The sequence below is a fragment of the Mobula birostris genome, chromosome 1 (genome assembly GCF_030028105.1).
Source record: "Mobula birostris isolate sMobBir1 chromosome 1, sMobBir1.hap1, whole genome shotgun sequence".
In the NCBI taxonomy this organism is placed as follows: Eukaryota; Metazoa; Chordata; class Chondrichthyes; order Myliobatiformes; family Myliobatidae; genus Mobula; species Mobula birostris.
Window position 1 is genome coordinate 113,077,502 of NC_092370.1, and position 19,607 is coordinate 113,097,108.

At 40.4% G+C, this 19,607-nt stretch overlaps 1 protein-coding gene across 3 annotated transcripts in view; it reads right to left on the bottom strand.

Annotated features, from left to right (window-relative positions):
* Positions 1-1,047: 1,047 nt before the first annotated feature.
* The window catches only part of dhx30 (DEAH (Asp-Glu-Ala-His) box helicase 30), a 78,564-nt gene continuing 60,004 nt past the window's right edge, over positions 1,048-19,607 (bottom strand). Inside the window, exons 12-19 of one of the 3 annotated variants that reach the window (XM_072260446.1) lie at positions 16,963-17,169; positions 16,490-16,571; positions 14,848-15,041; positions 13,588-13,747; positions 12,737-12,894; positions 8,457-8,560; positions 7,556-7,695; positions 1,048-1,580 (exon numbers count right to left, since the gene is read on the bottom strand). In XM_072260446.1, coding sequence (XP_072116547.1) covers positions 1,354-1,580; positions 7,556-7,695; positions 8,457-8,560; positions 12,737-12,894; positions 13,588-13,747; positions 14,848-15,041; positions 16,490-16,571; positions 16,963-17,169 — 1,272 coding nt within the window. In that variant the 3' untranslated portion in view covers positions 1,048-1,353. Of the gene's footprint in view, positions 1,581-7,555; positions 7,696-8,456; positions 8,561-12,111; positions 12,268-12,736; positions 12,895-13,587; positions 13,748-14,847; positions 15,042-16,489; positions 16,572-16,962; positions 17,170-19,607 lie in introns of those variants that run through there. The other 2 variants (XR_011886317.1, XM_072260461.1) reach the window with 2 other exon arrangements.

Genomic DNA, 19,607 nt, shown 5'->3' on the forward strand with positions numbered 1-19,607 from the left:
TTTGTGTGAGGAAACAGTTGCAGTGATACAGAGACAAAAGGAAAAGGGGAACAGGGCTATTGGGAATGCTGCTATGGGACATTAATGAGTCTAAGGGCCTTCGTGAGATTAACAGTATTTTGCCTTTGAATAAATGTTTGCACCATATGTTCACCTGGGTTATTAGCATGAAAAGAGGTGTTGAAGTTAACTTCATTCTTGTTTCCACCCTTGATCTTTTATTCATTACTTAATTTCCTCATCTTGGCAGTGGTAAATTTTCTTTTAGACCATCTGCTGACCTAGCCTAAAAATCCCCTGGCTGTCTCCAAATACAATGTTCTATAAAACTTTTGGTATCCAATCCTAATACCAGATTCTTGACTTAGTCTCTACAGAAGCATAACTGTGCATAAATAAAGTATCATATTGCCTTTTAATATTGTAAAGTTTTTTTTCAGTTCAGCATGTTCTTGTCTTGGGAGAAGGTGAAATGGAAGGATTGGATTTTAAGAAAATATTTCAATACGCAAAAAAATTGTCTAGATCCATTTCTCTTCTGGTGCACGTAAAAAGAATGATGCATAAATAAGATGGGATTGAGCCAGAAAGATGGAAACTACTGGGGAAAATATTAACTTGTATTCAAATTGATGAGTAAATGAAGATAATCAACATGGTTTTAGGAAAGGAAAGTGATATTTGACTTGGTCATTGGAGCTGTACATAAAAGGTGGATCCACTAAGGCATTTTCTAAGATGCTGTATCAAAGGTTAATGTGGAAAATAAAAGTTTTCCCTTTCATAGGTAACATACTGCTATGGGAAGAATATTGGCTGGATAAATGGAAAAGTGGAGTAGGATTCTCTAGTTGGTGTGATGTGTCCCAATGAGTGATGCTGGGTCCTCAGTTTTTAATTCATAAACCTTTGCCTTCAGATCAATTCTGGTTGTTAAATTTGTTGATGAAAAAGATCAACTAATTGTGAAGAGATCAAGAAGCTACAAACTTAGAAATAAAGGTGGAGCAGAGCAAAAATAATGACAAGTACAAAAGTTGACTACATAAAATTTAAATAAATGGTAATCAGGCACTACTGCCTGTACAAAAACATTCTCCAAATTTTCATGATTCTTGAGAAAATTTTCTGATTAGTTTTATGTATAATTTATTCTGTACAACAGCTATAAATTATGAAATCACTGACTGTTCAGTCCATTACTTCAAAGAAATGTTGAAGAGGTGAGTGCATTTGAGCTCCCACAAATATTAAACACATCAGCTATTTTTGTACAATGCACGAAGCAATTCTGATACAGAATAATACATATGCTCAGATGCCTGTCAACCTCCCATTTTCCAAGTGAACCATTCATTCTGATGGCCAGCAGTTCAAGAGCTCTACGAGTAATGACAACACCGCATCATGCTCTATACGCAAGTTGGAAGGAAGTTCTGGCAGTTCGTGGCACAAGCAGGTTTCTATCATGTTGTGTACTGCTGTGCGGAATCTGTAGAGCAGATGTGCAGTATCAGAGTCCAGTTCAAGCCGGAGGAGACTGGAGTCAGCCAGGGTGAGCAGCATGGAGTTACCATCCTCTGAAAAAGGATTAAAGATAAATTTAAGAGATGCTGAGTCTGAGGCCTTTACTTAGTAAATACTTAAGAGTTTCGTTATCCAAACCTGAGCTGCTTTTGCCAATAATCTCTTAAAATGTGTGTTCAGCAAATTTAGTCCCTCTATCAAACCAAGATCAGTAACTCGGAGGCATTTTTATCATACAACTGAAATGTAGCAGATGCAGTTTGTAACTGTTTAAAAGATCCCAGATTTCTGTTTCCACTGTGCTGTTCACTCCACTTCATAAGCTCTTTCAGCATTTTCATCCAAATTATTTGCAAGAAAAAGATCAGACCACATTTTATGAGTAATTAATGCAAAAAACCAGATAATTGAAACTGGTTCACAAACTTCTTGCAACTGTATATGATTTTTGTATCTATCTAGCTACCTCACCCCAGATCCTATCTATTCTAAGCTTCTGGACCAATCTATCATGTAGGACTTTTTCAAAAATATCAATCAAATCTGAGACCTGAATTCCCACACAGAAAACCATACTGACAAGTACCCAGAAGCAGGTCCTTCAGCCCATCTAGTCTGTGCCAAGCTATTAATCTACCTAGTCCCATTGACCCACACCCAGATGATAGCCCTCCATACCCCTCCCATCCATGTACCTACCCAAATTTCTCTTAAATGTTGAAATCAACCCCTTATCCACCACTTGCCCTAGTAGCCACACTCTCCACCCTGTGAGGAAGTTCCCCTCATGTTCCCCTTGACCCATAACTTCCGTGTTGTAGTTTCAGCTATTGACCCTATATATACCGCTCATAATTTTGTATACCTCCATATAATCTCCCTTCAATTTTCTACATTCCAGGGAATAAAGTCTCTAACTATTCAATATTTTCCTATATAATACAGTTCCTCAAATCCCAGCACTATCCTTGTAAATTTTCTCTGCACTCTTACAATCTTACTTACACTTTTCCTACAAGTATCTGACCCAAAGCTGGGCACAATACTCCAAATTAGGTTTTAACAATGTCTTACACAATTTCAACATAACATCCCATCTCCTGTACTCAATACTTTGATTTACGAAGGCCAATAAGCCCCATCTACTAGTGACACCACTTTCTAGGAATTATGGATCTGTATTCCCAGATCCTTCTCTCCTAGCACCCTCTCAGTGCCCTACCTTCAGTGTGTAAGACCTACCCTGGTTGGTCCTTCCAAACTGCAACACCTCACACTTATCTGCATTAAATTCCATTTGCCATTTTTCTAGCTGGTTTATATCCCACTGCAAGCTTTGATGGTCTTCCTTGCTGTCCCCTATACCCCCCAAATCTGGTGTCATCCACAAATTTGCTGATCCAGTTTACCACATTTTCATTCAGATCATTGATATGGATGACAAACATCAACTACCACTCTCTAGCTTCTCCCACAAACTGTCTAATCCAATTTACCACCTTATCTTGAATGCCAAATGACAACCTCTGGGCCAATCTCCCATGAAAGACCTTGTCAAAGACTTTGCTAAGGTCCATATAGACAACAGCTGCTGCCTTGCCTTCATCAGCTTTCCTGGTAAATTGGTTGAAAAAGTCTAAGATTGGTTGTACACGACTTAGCATGTTGACTGTCCCTAATCAGTCCCTGCGATCCAAATACTTATATAAATAGTCCCTTTGAATACCACTACTGATGTCATGCAAACACGAGGAATTCTGCAGATGCTGGAAATTCAAGCAACACACATCAAAGTTGCAGGTGAACGCAGCAGGCCAGGCAGCATCTCTAGGAGGAGGTACAGTCGATGTTTCAGGCCGAGACTACTGATGTCATGTTCACTGGCTTATTCTTAGAGCTCTTCTTAAACAACTGAACAACAGTAGCTATCCTCCAATCGTCTGACACTTCACCTGTGGCTAAGATTGTTTTAAATATATCTGTTAAGGCCCTTGCAATTTCTGCACTATTTTCCCACAGGGTCTGACAGAAAATATTGGCAGGCACTAAGGAGTTATCCACCCTCATTTGTCTCGAGACAGCAAACACCTCCTCCTCTGTAATCTGTATTTGGTCCATAACCTCACTGCTGTATTGCCTCATATCTATAGACTATGTGTCCATCTCTGAATAAATACAGATGTAAAACATCCATTTGACCTTTTGATTCCTGACTTTGTATGGAGGTTTAACAACATCTTTCTTCACAACTGCTCTACTGTTTTTCCAGGCCCTCTGGTTCCCATCCCCTTGCAACTCCAGTTTTAACCCCCCCCCCCACCCCCCATACAGTACTAGCAAACCTTCCCACTAGGATATTAGTACCCCTCAAGTTCAGGTGCAAACTGTTCCTTCTATACAGGTCTCACATTCCCTAGAAGAGCCCAGTGATCCAAAAATCTAAAGCCCCAGCTCTCCGCACGATCGCCTTAGCCACATGTATGATCTTACTGTTTCTGGTCTCACTAGCACATGGCGTGGGTAGCAATCCTGAGATCACAACCCTGGATATCCTGTCCTTTAACTTAGCACTTAACTCTATGTACTCCCTTTGCAGGAACTCATCACCGCTCCTACCCACGTCATTGGAAACGACATGGACCGCGACCTCTGCCTACTCATTCTCCCACTTAAGATCGCTGGGGACTTAATGTGAGATGTCTCTGATTCTGGCACTTGAGAGGCAACATATTATCTGGGAGTCTTGTTCCCAGAGCTTCCTTTCAGTTCTCCCAACCAAATGAATCCTCTATCACAACTTGCCTCTTGTTCCCCCTTACACTGAGCCATACATCCAGAATCAGTGCCAGAGACCTTTCTATTGTGGTTTTTCTTTGCAAGTTCATTCTTCTCCTCCCCCCCCCCCAACCAAACAGTATCCAAAGCAGTATGTCTGATGTTGAGGGGAAAAGCCACAGGGGTTCTCTGCACTGGCTACCTATCCCCTTTCCCCCTGACAGTCACCTTGGTTGTAACTACCTCCCTGTATGTCGTGTTTATCAACTCAGGTTCCCAAATGATTTGGAGTTCATCCAGATCCAGCTCCAACTCCTTAACACGGTCTGTTAGAAGCTGAAGCTGGAGCACTTCTTTCACTTGTAGTTATGTGTCACTGGGGGTCTGCCTGCCTTCCCACATCCCATAAGAGGAGCATTCCACTATCCTGCCTAGCAGCCCCACTGCTCTATATGTGCAATAAGAAATAAAGAATAAATAACGAAAAAGAAATCTACCTATGGTCTACGTCTCCACTCGCAAAAGCCTTGACCAGCCAAAGCCTCAACTCTCCACTATGCTTAAACCTAATTTCTTTTTATCGGCCCTTGCCAAATGTCTGCACTGACTTCTTCTAAAATATAAATAAATAAATATCTCTCTCTGTCTGTCTGAAATCTGATGGCTCCTCGGGAACCATGGTGCATAAAATGGTCGACTGCCCCACTCACTTATTTTAAACTCTCTCTCTCCCTCTAAACAACCTGATTTCCTTACAAAATGTAAATAAATCTTGTCCTCACAATCCTTTCATAAAACAGTGGGACTCTATTCAAATGCACTGAGAGTGGAGCAAAACTTTAGTGATTCAGGTCAGCAGATCAATTCCATCTACTTGTGAACTGTTAGAATAGACAATATATATTGATCATGCTCGGTACGTATCCATGTTGCAAAATAAAAGTAGAGCCATTCCAAACCCAAAATCAGTTAATACATCTAAAATATGAACAGTCATTGTGTCTTCACAGTATAGAGCATGCTACATCTTTGCTCCAGGCCAGACAGTAGGTCTACAATATAGAAAGCTCTTATCAAAGAACACAAGATCAGTATCAGCCTGTTCTGCCATTCACTGTGATTAGGGCAGATCTGCACCAAGCCTCAAATCCTTTTGTGCCAGTCCCACCATAGCTCTATCTCTTTTAAATACCTCCAGTGATATACCCGCTACAACCCTCCATGTGTAGAGAATTTGAGATTCACTATCTTATGCGAAAAAGAATCTTCTCACCTGAGTTTTAAATGACTGCCCTTTTATCTTAATTATGTTTCCCCATTTGAGATACCTACACTAGAAGATACGTCTCAATATCCCTCTTACAATGGCTCATTAGGATCTTAAAGCTTAATAACATCACTACTCATTGCTCCAAACTCCAAGGAATGTAGATCCAGCTTTTCTTAGCTATTTGTGATAGCTCTCTACCCTGGAATTAATCTAGTGTATCTCTTCGGGAATGCCTCTATATCTTTTCTTAAATTTGGGGACTAAAATTGTACCAAATTCCAGGAATGACCTCGTCAACTGTAACTATAACAGTACATCTCTATTTTTAAGCTCCCAAACCACAGCAATAAAGACCAATACGACATTTGCCTTCTTAATTATTTTTGCAGATACCCACTAACTCTGTTTCATGTACAAGAACATCTAGACCAGTTATTCTTCACTTAACTGCAGTCTGCCTTTTGATTCCTCCGACCAAAAGTACATCACTTCATACTTTCCTACATTATACTCAATCGCCAAGATTTTTTTCCATTCATGCAGCTAACCTATATCCTGATGCAGCATCCAAATATCCTCGTATAGCATACTTGTCACCTATTTTTCTGCCATCAGTAAGCCTATGTTCCACCCTCTCAACCAAGTTATCGACTTCAGGAGAACTTGCACCACTCACACATCAACAGCATAGCAGGGGGAACTGCAAGCAGTTTCAAACTGCTGGGCATGCACATCACACACAACCACTCATGGTCCTAGAACACATCCTACAAAATCAAAAAAGCACATCTATGCCACTACTTTCTGAGGAGGCTGAAAAGAGCTGGAATTTGCACATCCACATTCAAGTCATTATACAGATGCGCAGTAGAGAGCACCTTAACAAGGTTCATCAGTGCTTGGTACGGAAATGCACTGCAGCAGACAGGAAGGCTCCACAATGGATCGTCAGAACTTAACCCCCCCCCACATTAACTGACACCAGCCTACCCACCATCAAGGACATATATACAGAAAGGTTCTGGAAAAGGGACCAGGAATATCATGAAGGATCCAACCCACCCTGCTCATGGACTGTTTATCCCACTCCCATCAGGGCGAAGGCCAAGTAGCATCCACCCCAGGACCACCAGACTCAAAAACAGTTGCTTTCCCCAAGCAGCAAGACTGATCAACACCCCAGCCACTAACCCACCACAAGTTTATTGTTTCCCATTAGTCACCTTGAGTATAGCTTTACTTTATGGACATACAATCAACTGTATATAAGCTAGCTTTTGTATTTATATTTACTGTTTTTTTAAAATTATTATTGTATTCTTTATCTTGTGTAGTTTTTGTGCTGTATCATATCTGGAGTAACAATTATTTTTTTCTCCTTAATATAGTAAATGATCTATGGGGCATTCGCCTGGTCATATCTTTCTGGTCTGAAGAAAAACATTCACTCCAACCTTCTCTGTGTAACAGTTCATGTTAATACCCTTTCCCCAATATCATGAACTCCTGTGCACTAGCCATTTTTGTGCACATTATCAAAAGCCTTCTGAAAGTCTAAATATGCTGCTCTACTTGTTACATCCTCAAAGGACTTCAGCAAACATGATATCCCTTTGATTCGGTTTGATTATGTTAAACTTCCCTAAATGACTAGCAATTTCTTCCTTGAGAATACTCAGTATATTCCCAGTGACAGATATTAAAGCTGAATGGCCTGTTAGCTTCTATTCTTTGTCTCTCAGTTCCCAGTCCACACTTCTTGAAAATGGAAGTCACATTTGCAGTTTTCCAATCTTCTAGCACCTCCCCATAGCTCTACTATATCTGCAGATACAGTGTGAACGTTATTTTGGTTTATAACCTCTTAGCTTCTCAGTGAATAACCAGTTCACCCATCAGCAAGAAGTTTGAGTGCGATATCCATTTTCAGGGCCTTCCCACGTGCTATATTATGTAATGCAAAAGGCTCTCCACAACACTTACCCTTGACACTGATATCACAATCTGGGAGTAAGAGCAAAGCGACTGGATGGATCATGGAGGAGTCACGAACAAAGACACTTCCATTGGATTTCACAGCTGTGAAGTAGGTCATCCAGCGGCTCTTAAATGATTCCTCATTCCTGAAAATGCATTGCAAACAGCCTTAGCAGAGAGAGATGAATACAGTTTCCAACTGATTCTGGACGGTATGCGGGATCTATAAAAATGCTGAGTAAGACCCTTTCCCGTTCTGGATTACAACACTACCTTTAATATTTTTTCCCCAGGAAAAGGACCTTAGTTTAACGCTTTAACCACACAAAGAAAATTCTCAATAGATGACACTCTCATCCTTCATTGCCCTTTACAAGATGCTGAATAATTTTGTAACAATCTGTACAAATAGCAGTTTGCCATGTCCAGCAGAGGTACTTAAAGGTTTACTGTTCATAGGCCCGTTTGAAACAAGGCATGTCCTTCCCTACTATGTGTGGACCAATTTAACAATTTCACACTTTTAATGATAAAATCCTTTATTTCAAGAACAGTGATTCAAGAGCACAATCTACAAAGGGAGGGGAGAATCTAATCTCATCTTTAGTGGGTTACATTAGCTGGTAACACCTTTATTCTATTCTATTTTGTTTCTATACCAAAAACAGCATTACCTAAACTAGATTTATTTCTCATATCGGTCTCTTTTAGCAATTCAGTCCTTGCCCGTGTACAAGGAGTGACAGCAAACAACCATGGACACCAGTGCCAACTCCACAGCTCAGCAGAGTTCAGTTTGAGAAACCTAATGGAAATTAGTTACCATCAAATGATTCAACATCAATACTGTCCAATTCCACAAAAGATCACCTTTCTTTCCTAAAGCCATGCCCATACAGCGACTTACTTGTTGACAGAGGATCTGTGCAGTAATACCTGGCCAGTCTTAGTCCGGCAGACCACGCTGTTGGGTTTGAATTTCCCCTCTCTGGTGACTTTCCCATGCCTCAGCTACAAAGCAAACATGAGAAAGAGGAGCTGTAACGTTAACCCGGGTGGACAACCTGGCATCCAAACCAACAATACAAAATGCTAATGAGGTCCAATCAATGGGAAATAGAGCCAACATTTCAGATTGGAGACCCATGATTATGATGCTGTCTGACCTACCTGCCAAATATTTCCAGCATTTTCTGTTTTTAGGTTCAGATTTCCAGCATCTGTAGCTTTTTTTTTAAAAATCATCACAGAAAGAATTGACCAGTATCTGTACCTCTTCTGATGTTAAGTCTTTGTTTTATATCCCATGAGAGCCCCATCTATCAAAAACTTATTAAGCTAATCTTGAGAATCTTAACTGACTCAGCATGTTTGGAGAGAATTTCTGATTCCTTCCATATTTATAAGAGATTCCTTATTTCACTGGTAAATGACATCTCTCTAATTTTAACTCTGTTTGTCTGCATTCTCAGTTATTTTACCAGAGGAAACAGCTAAATCATTTCAAATACTTCATTGGGGCCACTCCTCAATGTTAGAAGCTCATGGAATACCAACAGTCTGTGCAACCTGTTTCTGGTATCATAATGCTAATTCTGCCTTCACATGATATATACCTAAATTCAGTAAAGTTTTCGTGTCAAATCAGGAATCACATTCAAGTCTGAATCTGAGCTCAATCAAATATAATTGGAAAGGGATCAGTGACAAATTTCCTTTTTCCACAGCCAGTGCAACTCTATATGGAATTTAACTCCTTGGTCCATACTCCAACATCACTTGTGAAGTAGCAGACTTCCTACTCTGATCATTCTACTGTCTATTACTACTCCAAAGAAGAATGAATGTGATCCATTACAGACAAGGGTCTTGGTGATTATTAAACAAGAGGTTGATGGGATTATACTTCATAGTTTCCAATGCATTAGCCTCGCAGTGATAAATGTACAGGATTTGCCCAACAGATCCTGTCCTTGGCATTTTCAAGAGGTGATTATGTAGATCTTCAAAGATGTCAGTAACTTTGTTTACTAATATGACATCAGGGTTCAGCAAGCAGTCAGACATAAATTCATTTGAGCTGGATATTTCATATTACTTGGCACAGGAATTCATGATTTAACCCCATCTATAAACTCCGCTCTTTGCCAGACGCTTCATCCTTAACTCACCGTGACCTGATGGTTCACAGTCTACAGAGTTCGGAATGGTACATCCTCTCACATCCCTCCTAGTGTCTAATCCACTTGTGAACCAGTTATACTTCCTTCATTTAAGGACTGAACAAAAGCCAAGGAAAGGGCATATGAGGTAGCAAAAGTGAGTGAGAAGTTGGATGATGGGGAAGATTTTAAACTCCAACCAATGGTAACTAAAAAAGCTATAAGGGAAAAAATTAAATACAAGGACAAACCAGCCAATAACAAAAAGCAGGATACTAAAAGGGTTTTCAGTTACATAAAAAGTAAAAGGGAGATGAGAGTTGATAGTGGACCTCTGGAAAATGATGTTGGTGAGGTAGTAATGGGGGACAAAAAATGCCAGATGAATTTAATGAGTACTTTGCTTCAGTCTTCACTGTGGAAGACACTAGCAGTGTGCCAGATGTCCTTGAGTGTCAGGGAGCAGGAGTGAGTGCCATTGCTATTACAAAAGGAAAAAATGCTAGGCAAACTCAAAGGTCTTAAGGTGGATAAGTCATCTAGACCAGATGGACTACATCCCAGAATCCTGACAGAGGTTGCTGAAGAGAATGGATGCATTGATCATGATCTTTCAGGAATCAGTTGATCCTGGCATGGTCCTGGAGGACTGGAAAATTGCAAATGTCATTCTAAGAGGGAGGAAGGCAGAAGAAAGGAAATTATAGACCAGATAGCCTACTTTCAGAGGTTGGGAAAGTGTTGGGAGTCTATTATTAAAGGATGAGGTTTCAGGATACTTAAAGTCTAATGATACAATAAGTCAAAGTCAGCATGGTTTCTGTGAAGGGAAATCTTGCCTGACAGATCTGTCAAGAGTTCGAGGAAGTAACAAACAGGATTGACAAAGGAGAGGCAATGGATGTCATTTACTTAGATTTTCAGTAGGCCATTGATAAGGTGCCCCACATGAGGCTGCTTAACAAGATAAAATCCTATGGCATTACAGGAAAGGTACTGGCATGGATAGAGGAATGGCTGACAGGCAGGAGGCAGCAAGTGGGAATAAAGGGGGCCTTTTCTGGTTGGCCGCCGGTGACTAGTGGTGTTCCTCAGGGGTCAGTATTGGGTCCGCTACTTTTCATGTTGTTTGTCAATAATTTAACCCCTTCATGGAATTGATGGTTTTGTGGCAAAGTTTGTGGATGATACAAAGACAGGTGGAGGGGTAGGCAGTGCTGAGGAATCAATGTATTTGCAGCAGGACCTAGACAAATTGGAAGAATGGGCAAAAGAGTGGCAGATGGAATACAATGTTGGGAAATGTGTGATAATGCATTTTGGTAAAAGGTACAATAGTGCAGACCATTATCTAAACGGGGAGAAAATTCAAACAACAGAGGTGCAGAGGGACTTAGGAGTCCTCATGCAAGACTCCCAGAAGGTTAATTTACAGGTTGTGTCTGTGGTAAAGAAGGCAAATGCAATGTTGGCATTCATTTCAAGAGGAATAGAATACAAAAGCAAGGAGATAATGTTGAAGCTTTATAAAACACTAATTAGGCTACACTTGGAGAATTGTCAACAGCTTTGGGCCCCATATCTCAGAAAAGGATGTATTGTCATTGGAGAGAGTCCAGAGGAGGTTCACGAGGATGATTCTGGGAATGAAGGGGTTAACACATGAAGAATGTTTGGCAGCTTTGGACCCGTACTCACCGGAATTTAGAAGAATGTGGGGGGGGGGGGGGCGGAAAATCTCATTGAAACGTACGGAATTTTGAAAGGACTAGATAGGGTGGATGTGTGGAGAGGATGTTTCTTATGGTGGGAGTATCCAGAACTAGAGGGCACAGCCTCAGAATTAAGGGGTGACCTTCTAGAACAGACATAAGGAAGACTTTTTTTAGCCAGAAAGTAGTGAATCTGTGGAATGTTCTGCCACAGACTGCAGTGTAGGACAAGTCCATGGGTATATTTAAAGTGGAAGTTGATAGATTCCTGATTGGTCAGGATATCAAAGGATATGGCAAGAAGGCAGGTGTATGGATTGAGTGGGATCCGGGTTCAGCCATGATGAAATGGCGGATCAGACTTAGAATCTTATGGAAATGCCAATGCCCTTGAATGTAAAAGCCGACAAAAAGTAGTGGACACTGTCCAGTCTATCACGATAAAACCCTCCCCATCATTGAGAAAATCAACATGAAATGCTGTCACAGGAAAGCAGCATCCATCACCCAGGACATTCTCTCTTCACACTGTTGCCAGTGCGAAGAAGGTACAATGGCCTCAGGAGCCCAGCACCAGTTTCAGGAACTGTTGTTAATCTTCAACCATCAAGCTCTTGAACCAAAGAGGATATCTTCACTCAACTTCACTTGCTTCATCTCTGAACTGTTCCCAAACCTATTGACTCACTTGCAAGGACCCTTCATCTCAGGTTTGCGATATTTATAGCTTATGAACTTTTTCTCTTGTTTCCTATTTGCAGTTTGTTGTCCTTTGCACACTGGTTGTTTGTCTCTCCTGTTGGGTGAGGTCTTTCACTGATTCTCCTGTATTTATTGTGATCATCTGTAATACAAATCTCAGGGTTGTACTGTATATGGTGACATATGTATTTTGATAATAAATTTACTTTTGAACTCTGCTACATTCCAAAAGTTTGTTGTACCTGTCCTGCTCACTCACACCCCATCTGATTATAAATTCTTGAATCACAAGTCCATTCATTGCTTCATCCTTCCCTCTCCCTCAACTCCTTCTGCCTCTACCCCTACATTCCGAAAATGAATTCCCACTTTTGAAAATACTTTGTTTTTCAGGTAGGACTTAGAACTGTCTCCTCAAACTTCACCCTTTCTTGTAAGTGTTCCATAAAACCCATACGTATGGATTTTAGTCATCATCTCAACAATTGCCTCTCCCCCCCCTCCACCCCTGGATGAGCATCTATTTCCTAAAGGAACTATGATATTTAATTAATGCAATTAATTATCTAAAGACATCAAGATCAGTTAAACTCAAAGAGATTATTTGTCACCTGGATGAGGTTGGGGTACAGACCAGCCAACAGCACCCCCTTAATTAGCTCTTCCTCCTCACTGTACTGGTTACACAAGGAGGAGGAACGTGTGCAGACTGATGGATCAGACACCAGGAAAGCATCGTAAACATTTTCAGAGAATTGTAGCATCAATCCTGGACAAAAAGAATGCAAACTGTTAGTCAACAAAAAGAAGAGAAAAATAAAGTACTATTTAAATTACAGAATAAAACTTTGTTCAATGACCCAAAAGTGACAGCAACTGAAACTACAATGAAAATAAAAACTCTATCATAAGTATTCCAAACATAGGACAATCAGCCATTTGGTCCAGCTTTTTCAACACACTCTTTAATATCCTTCTTCCAACTTCATCTCTTTATTCTGTACTTGCACAACTTTTCTTTAAATCAGTTTGCCTCAAGTTTCAATACTTTGCCTCAAATGCCATACATTCCACATCTATCCAGTCCAATTGCTGTTATTATTTCCCTTGGCTACCAGTCAACGGAAGCTCTTTTCTGGTGAAATACAACTAAACTCAGTACTCTAAATAAATGATGACCAGCACACACAGGTCAGTTTTCAAAGTTTGGAAGATCTCAGAAATTGAAACTGATGAATACATGCCAGCTGTGATTTGAAACGAAGTTCATTACAGGAAATGTTATAACATTTCCTACAATAATAAACTGTCTTTAACCACAGTCAGGACGAGGGAACTTCTGAAATTTCCCAAAAGAGCAAATAAAAAAGAAAGATTTTTATTAAGTAGTCAGCTGAAGCCTGCAGTCCAGCAGTCTTGATGCCTCTATTGCTAAACTTGTTCTTCTGATCACCCAACCTACCGTGAATGAACCGAAGACTGGGAGCATACAGCATATTCTCTTCCAGATACTCTTTTCTGGAATCTGCATCCCGTTCTTGCAATACTTTCTTCCAGCCTTCAATGGCTTTAATAAATGCCATGTGATCACTTCGGCTCTCCCCACTTAGACATGCTTTAGCCTAAAGGACAAATCAAAACCTGAGGTCACACAGGATCGAGGTGGATCGGAAAATCTAGGACTGTTCTTTTCAAAGCAGAGGAGATTTAGGACAGCATTAACAGCTGTTTAACTTGACAGGTATTTATAAGGTCAATAAGGAGATATCATTTACTTCCACAGGAGGATTTCATAATATTTAGTTTAAAAAGTGTTGAGTAAGTAGAATTCTTTTGACGGAAGTCACAGTAATCTGAAATGCAGTACTCTGTAAAACAACCAGACCATTCCAAGCAGTAGTCTGGTAAAGTTTACCTGAATTACTTCAGACATTAATACCTTTCGTTAAATAAGGAGCTGCAGTACAGCATATAGGAGCTCACCTCTGTTCTATAAAACCAACAAAAACCTCTCTACTTTTGAGGCCGTTTGCAACATGTCCAGAGTGCTGCCTCGCTTGCTTCTCATGAAGTGTGCTCAGCTTTTGGACTTAAATATAGGGACTACGCTTTGCAAATCTGTTGATAAAACCAAAACTCGCTGTGTGCATAATAGTAAGGAGAAAGTTTGAGGCTGCCATAAGCTATCAATAAGTTTGTCAGGCAAGTAAGTACAAAAGTGGCAATGAAATTCTGTCTGGTGTTGTGAAGTAATGTATTTAGGAAGAGCAACGAAGGCAAGGAATTACATGATTAATGACAGGATGTCCAAAACACAAAGGAACAAAATAACTTTGGACTGCACATCCATATATCTGTGAATGTTGTAGAATAGCATGATAAATTGGTTAAAATGGCAAATGAAATATTTTATCATCCATGGTACTGAGGGAGAGAAGTAAGGTTAAGTTAGAACTGTGCAAATGCAAGCTAGTCACATCTAAACGTACAGTTCTGATTATCACATTACAGGAAGGTTGTGTCACATTAAACTTTTACAAAGATTTGAAAAGTCACCCAAACTTGTGTATTGAAATGGACAGGAAGTCCAGAGGGAATAGTTCTCTTTAAACAGCCCAAACCACCCCCCCGAGCAAGACTCAGATCCAAGCTCAGCTCCCACCATGAAAAGCAAACATAATTAAGAAAACTCATTCACAATTCACCTGGTATCTCTCCCTACCTTCATAACCTCAGCCCTGTTCAGCAAGCTGTTCACAAAGGGATCCCGAGTCAGACAAGCAACAACCATCAGAACAGGGGAAAGACAACGGAATATGCAGGCCATGACAATGGCTTTTGCCAAGCGTGGGTCAGTGGAGATGTGGGCCAGACGCTGGCCAAGTAAGGTAAGAGACTCATTTTCATCCAGCACTCCTGTAATGGAAGGGGAGATACTTTAGAGAATTCAACTCACGCATCTATTTGACAGTGCAGAACTGTGTGGGTTCTGATGAGCTTTTTCATTTTTAGCAACAGAAGAAAAATTCCATCCCAAGCTTTCTCCTCTCTTCCATGGAAGAAACATGAAACCAGAGCTGGTTTCCCATTTGTAGCCAACCCTCATGAGACTTGACAGAGAACTTTATATCCAATCGTGTGCTCAACTGGCATCTGTCCCTCCTGAAGAGCTGTGTTTTCATTTCACCATCACAGAGTGCAGGAAGCCAGTCTGGCATCAATTAATAAACTATACATTGATGATTGAACGTCAGTCTTTTGAGTTAGTTTAGTTCAGGAACACTGCAGCATTTATAAATCATTTCAATAAAAACATTTTATCTTGTATAAAATTTACCTGGAGGCAAGCAGCATATTGCAAACTGAGTTCTCCCATGATAACCGTAGCTACCAACACAAAGAAGACAGCAGGCCATCAATGTGGGACTATGACTTCAGGTGGCCTCCCCTCCCCTCACCTTTCAAATCTACTCCTCAGCTTTTTTTCTCCAATCCTGCCAAAGGGTTTCAGCCTGAAGTGTCAACTCTACTTGTTTTCACAGATGCTGCCTGGCCTGCTGAGCTCCTCCAACATTATTTGTGTGTTGCCATGACTTCAAGATCTGTTTTACTTTGCAGACCTGCTGAGGCTTATAAGGACCCACATTGCAGGAACTCACTGTGAAGAGTTGGCAATAGAGTTTCTAAATTTAAATTCTTGAAAACAGCACTTCAGGTTGATGTCTGATTTTACAAGAACGGCAATTCAAATGGCATTGAGATTTAAATGTAGTACCATTGAATTCTGTTGCTTCAACAAATATGCATAATTTTGAACTTATTCTCTATCAGTAATGACTCTATAGCTATAAAGATTGGGATAAAATATAGACACAGGAAACTGCAGGCACTGGGATCTCCGCAAATACAAAAACAAGTGCTCAAAAATCTCAGCAGGTCAGGCAGCATCTGTAGAGTCAAAGGATTAGTTCTGATGCAGGATATTAACCCAAAACATAGAATATCCCTTTGCCTACACAGAAGCTTCCTGATCCACCGAGTTCGTCCAGCAGCAATTTTGTAGGTTAAAAAAGAAATCACAGCCAACACTCATCTGGGCAAACTCATTTGCACATCCATACACCCAGGAAGAAAAAAGGGCTATTAATGGGAGCTTGATCCATTTTACCATTGAAGCCAGTTTAGAAAAGAACTCAAGTGTTGGAACATCCTGATCTATACAGCATTTAATAGCTCACCAAATAATCTAATTGACGCATTGAATCGCATTGTAAATGGTTCCCTATCCAAGTTCTTCCAAAATGTTATCGAAACGTTTGTAGCATCCTCCTTCAGTAACAAATTTACTTATCAGCAACACTCACCTATCTCCTGTAATATTTGCACAGCCTCATTCACTGCCTTAGGGTTTGGACTGTCCATTGCTTTTGAAAGAAAATCTGAAGCCTGAAAAATAAAGGGAAGAGGTATTGGAGTGACATTAAAGGCACTGATCTCTGCACTAGTGAATGCTAGCAATCCAGGCCCTGGAGAGTCATTGAACTATCTGAAATACACAATCTCTATTCCCACTGAATCACTGGCCAATGTTAAATTATATTTTTTCATTATCCCATGTTAAAATATACTGTTAATGGCTCTCTCTCTTTCTACAGAACTGTCTTTATCAAATCTGCTGCATTACCTTTCTCATCAACAAATCATGTCACTGCTCATTATTTTTCCATGTCCTTTATAAAATCCTTAAATCTGTAGTTTTGGCTTCAGAACTGTTTCTGTGCTTCCCACCACTAAGGAAGAGGGACAGCTAGGCAAACACTAAAATACCAACACGCACTGTAATGTCAGGAATATGGATCTTGGACTGGACCACAATGTTCTCCAGAGGTGTGCGCAGGATTTCTGGGATCTGGAAATCAACCATTTTCTCCAACCTCTCCCTGCTGAACAAGTGGTAGGAGTTACCCGGCTGACAGCGGCCAGCCCGTCCGCGTCGTTGCTTCACATTCGACTTGGAAATCCAAACAGTGTTCAGACATGAAACCTGTAACAGAGGGGAGAGAAAGATAGAAATATCCTCCACTGGTATTGCACACTAGCCTGTTAAAACTGGATTAAACATTCTGCTTCATAGCAATTTCCATTATCCTCAGCACAAGGCATCTATCACATATAGATTCAGGCCTCAGTTGTTATTTTTACTCACTCTGCTAAAATGGATGCTGCTTATGGCAATCAAGAAATAAAACTGTCTCTGCAAAATCCGTCAACTTCACTGGGAATATACCAGGTCAACATCCCAGTATTTCTCATTTTGAACGGTTGGCCACATAGAGTAGGATACATTGCTCATACGTCCAACACCTGACTTCCAAAACAAGCTCTCTATTCCAAGCTCTATCAAAGGAAGAAATAATCAGGTAGACCTCAAGACCATGCATCAAGAGCACACCAAAGCCTTGTATAAGTAGTAGAGGAACAATAAGAAATTATTTTTACTCATGATACTAAACTGGATGGAATTATGTGTATGCAGAAAGATGTAGAGAAGCTTCAAGTTAAATGGATGATAATATAGCAGATGTAATACAACATTGGAAAAATGGGAGGTAATCCACCCTGGAGCAGGTAATAGTTATTGTTAAATATTGAATCATTAAGTAACATACATATTCAAAGGGTCCTAGGTATACACAAGTCGCTGCAGACCAACATGCAGGTGTAGACCAACAAGCAATTCTTCTAAAAAGATCTTTCCTCTGAAGAACCTCATTGATATTCTACCTTGAACTGAAGGGGTAACACACAATGCTTTGCAAGCTATTAAGAGGGTATACTGTAAAAGGAATAGATGGGGTAGAGTTAGTCAAATGTGTTCAGGAAGGTTTCCTTAATCAGTAGGTATAAGTCCCAATGAGAGAGTGTGTGATACTGGATCTGCTATTAGGGAATGAGACAGAGCAGGCGACAGGTTTGTGTAGGGGAACACTGCATCTAGTAATCATAATGCCATTAGTTTCAAATTAATTCTGACGAACGATAGGTCTGGTCTGCGGGTTGAGATACTAAACTGGGGAAAGGCCAATTTTGATGGCATCAGAAAGGATCTGGTAAGTGTGGATGGGGCAGGCTGTTTTCTGGCAAAGGTGTACTTGGTAAGTGGGAGGCCTTCTGAAGTGAAATTTTGAGAGTACAAACCTTGTATGTGCCTGTCAGAATAAAAGATAAAGATAACAGGTTTAGGGAACCTTGATTTTCAAGAGATATTGAAGCCCTGGTTAAGAATTAAAAAGGTGTATAGCAGATATAGGCAGGTAAGAACAAATGAGGTACTGCAGAGTATAAGAAATGCAAGAGAACACTTAAATCAGGAGGGATAAATGATTTTAGGTTGCCCAAGCAGTCAAGGTGAATGAGAATCCTAAGGGATTCTACAGATATGGTAAAAGCAAAAGGATTGCAAGGGACAAAATTGGTCCTCTGGAAGACCAGAATGGTAATCTATGTGTGGAGTCAGAAGAGATGGGGGTGACTATTAAATGGAATTTTTGCATCTGAATTTACTCAGGAGATGGACACAAGAGTCTATAGAAGTGGGACAAAGCAGCATTGACTTCATGGACCCTATAAATATTATAGAGGAGGTGGTTGCTGTCTTGAGGCAAATTAGGGTGGATAAGTCCCTATGGCTTGACAAGGTGTTCCCTATGACAGGCAAGTGCAGAACTTGCAGGGGCTCTAGCAGAGATACTTAAATTATCCTTAGTGACAGGTGAGGTACCGGCGGATTGGAGGACAGCAAATGTCGTTCCACTGCTTAAGAAGGGCTCTAAAAATAAATCCAGGTGGTCTTTTGCAAATCTGAGATGTGCAGCAATGTTTGTTTATGGAGAGCAGTGGTTTCCTCCATGGTGTCCTTCTATGAACACCATTCTTGTTCAGTGTTTTTCTTATAGTGGACACATGAACAGGGACTTTAGCAAGTTCTAGAGATTTCTGCAGCTCCTTTGCTGTTATCCTTGGGTTCTTTTTCACCTCGTTCAGTATTGCACATTGTGCTCTTGGTGTGATCTTTGCAAGATGCCCACTCCTAGGGAGAGTAGCAACAATACTGAATTTCTTCTATTTGTAAACAATTTCTCTTGCTATGGACTGATAAACACTCACGTCTTCAGAAATGCTTTTGTAGCCTTTTCCAGCTTCATGTATCTCTACAATTCTTCTTCTAAGTTCCTCAGAAAGTTGTTTAGTTTAAGGCATGGTGCACATAAACAGATCTTTCTTGAGAAGAGCAGTCTCTGTCAGTAACCCACCTTTGTGTATCTTTTTTTTATCTGGCAGGGCACCTCTACAACCCACACCTCCAATCTCATTTCATTGACTGGAACACTTGACTCCAAATACCTTTTGTAGAAGGCATTACCCCAGAGGTTCACATACTTTTTTGAATCTAGACTGTGACTGTTTAAATGGCGTACTCAG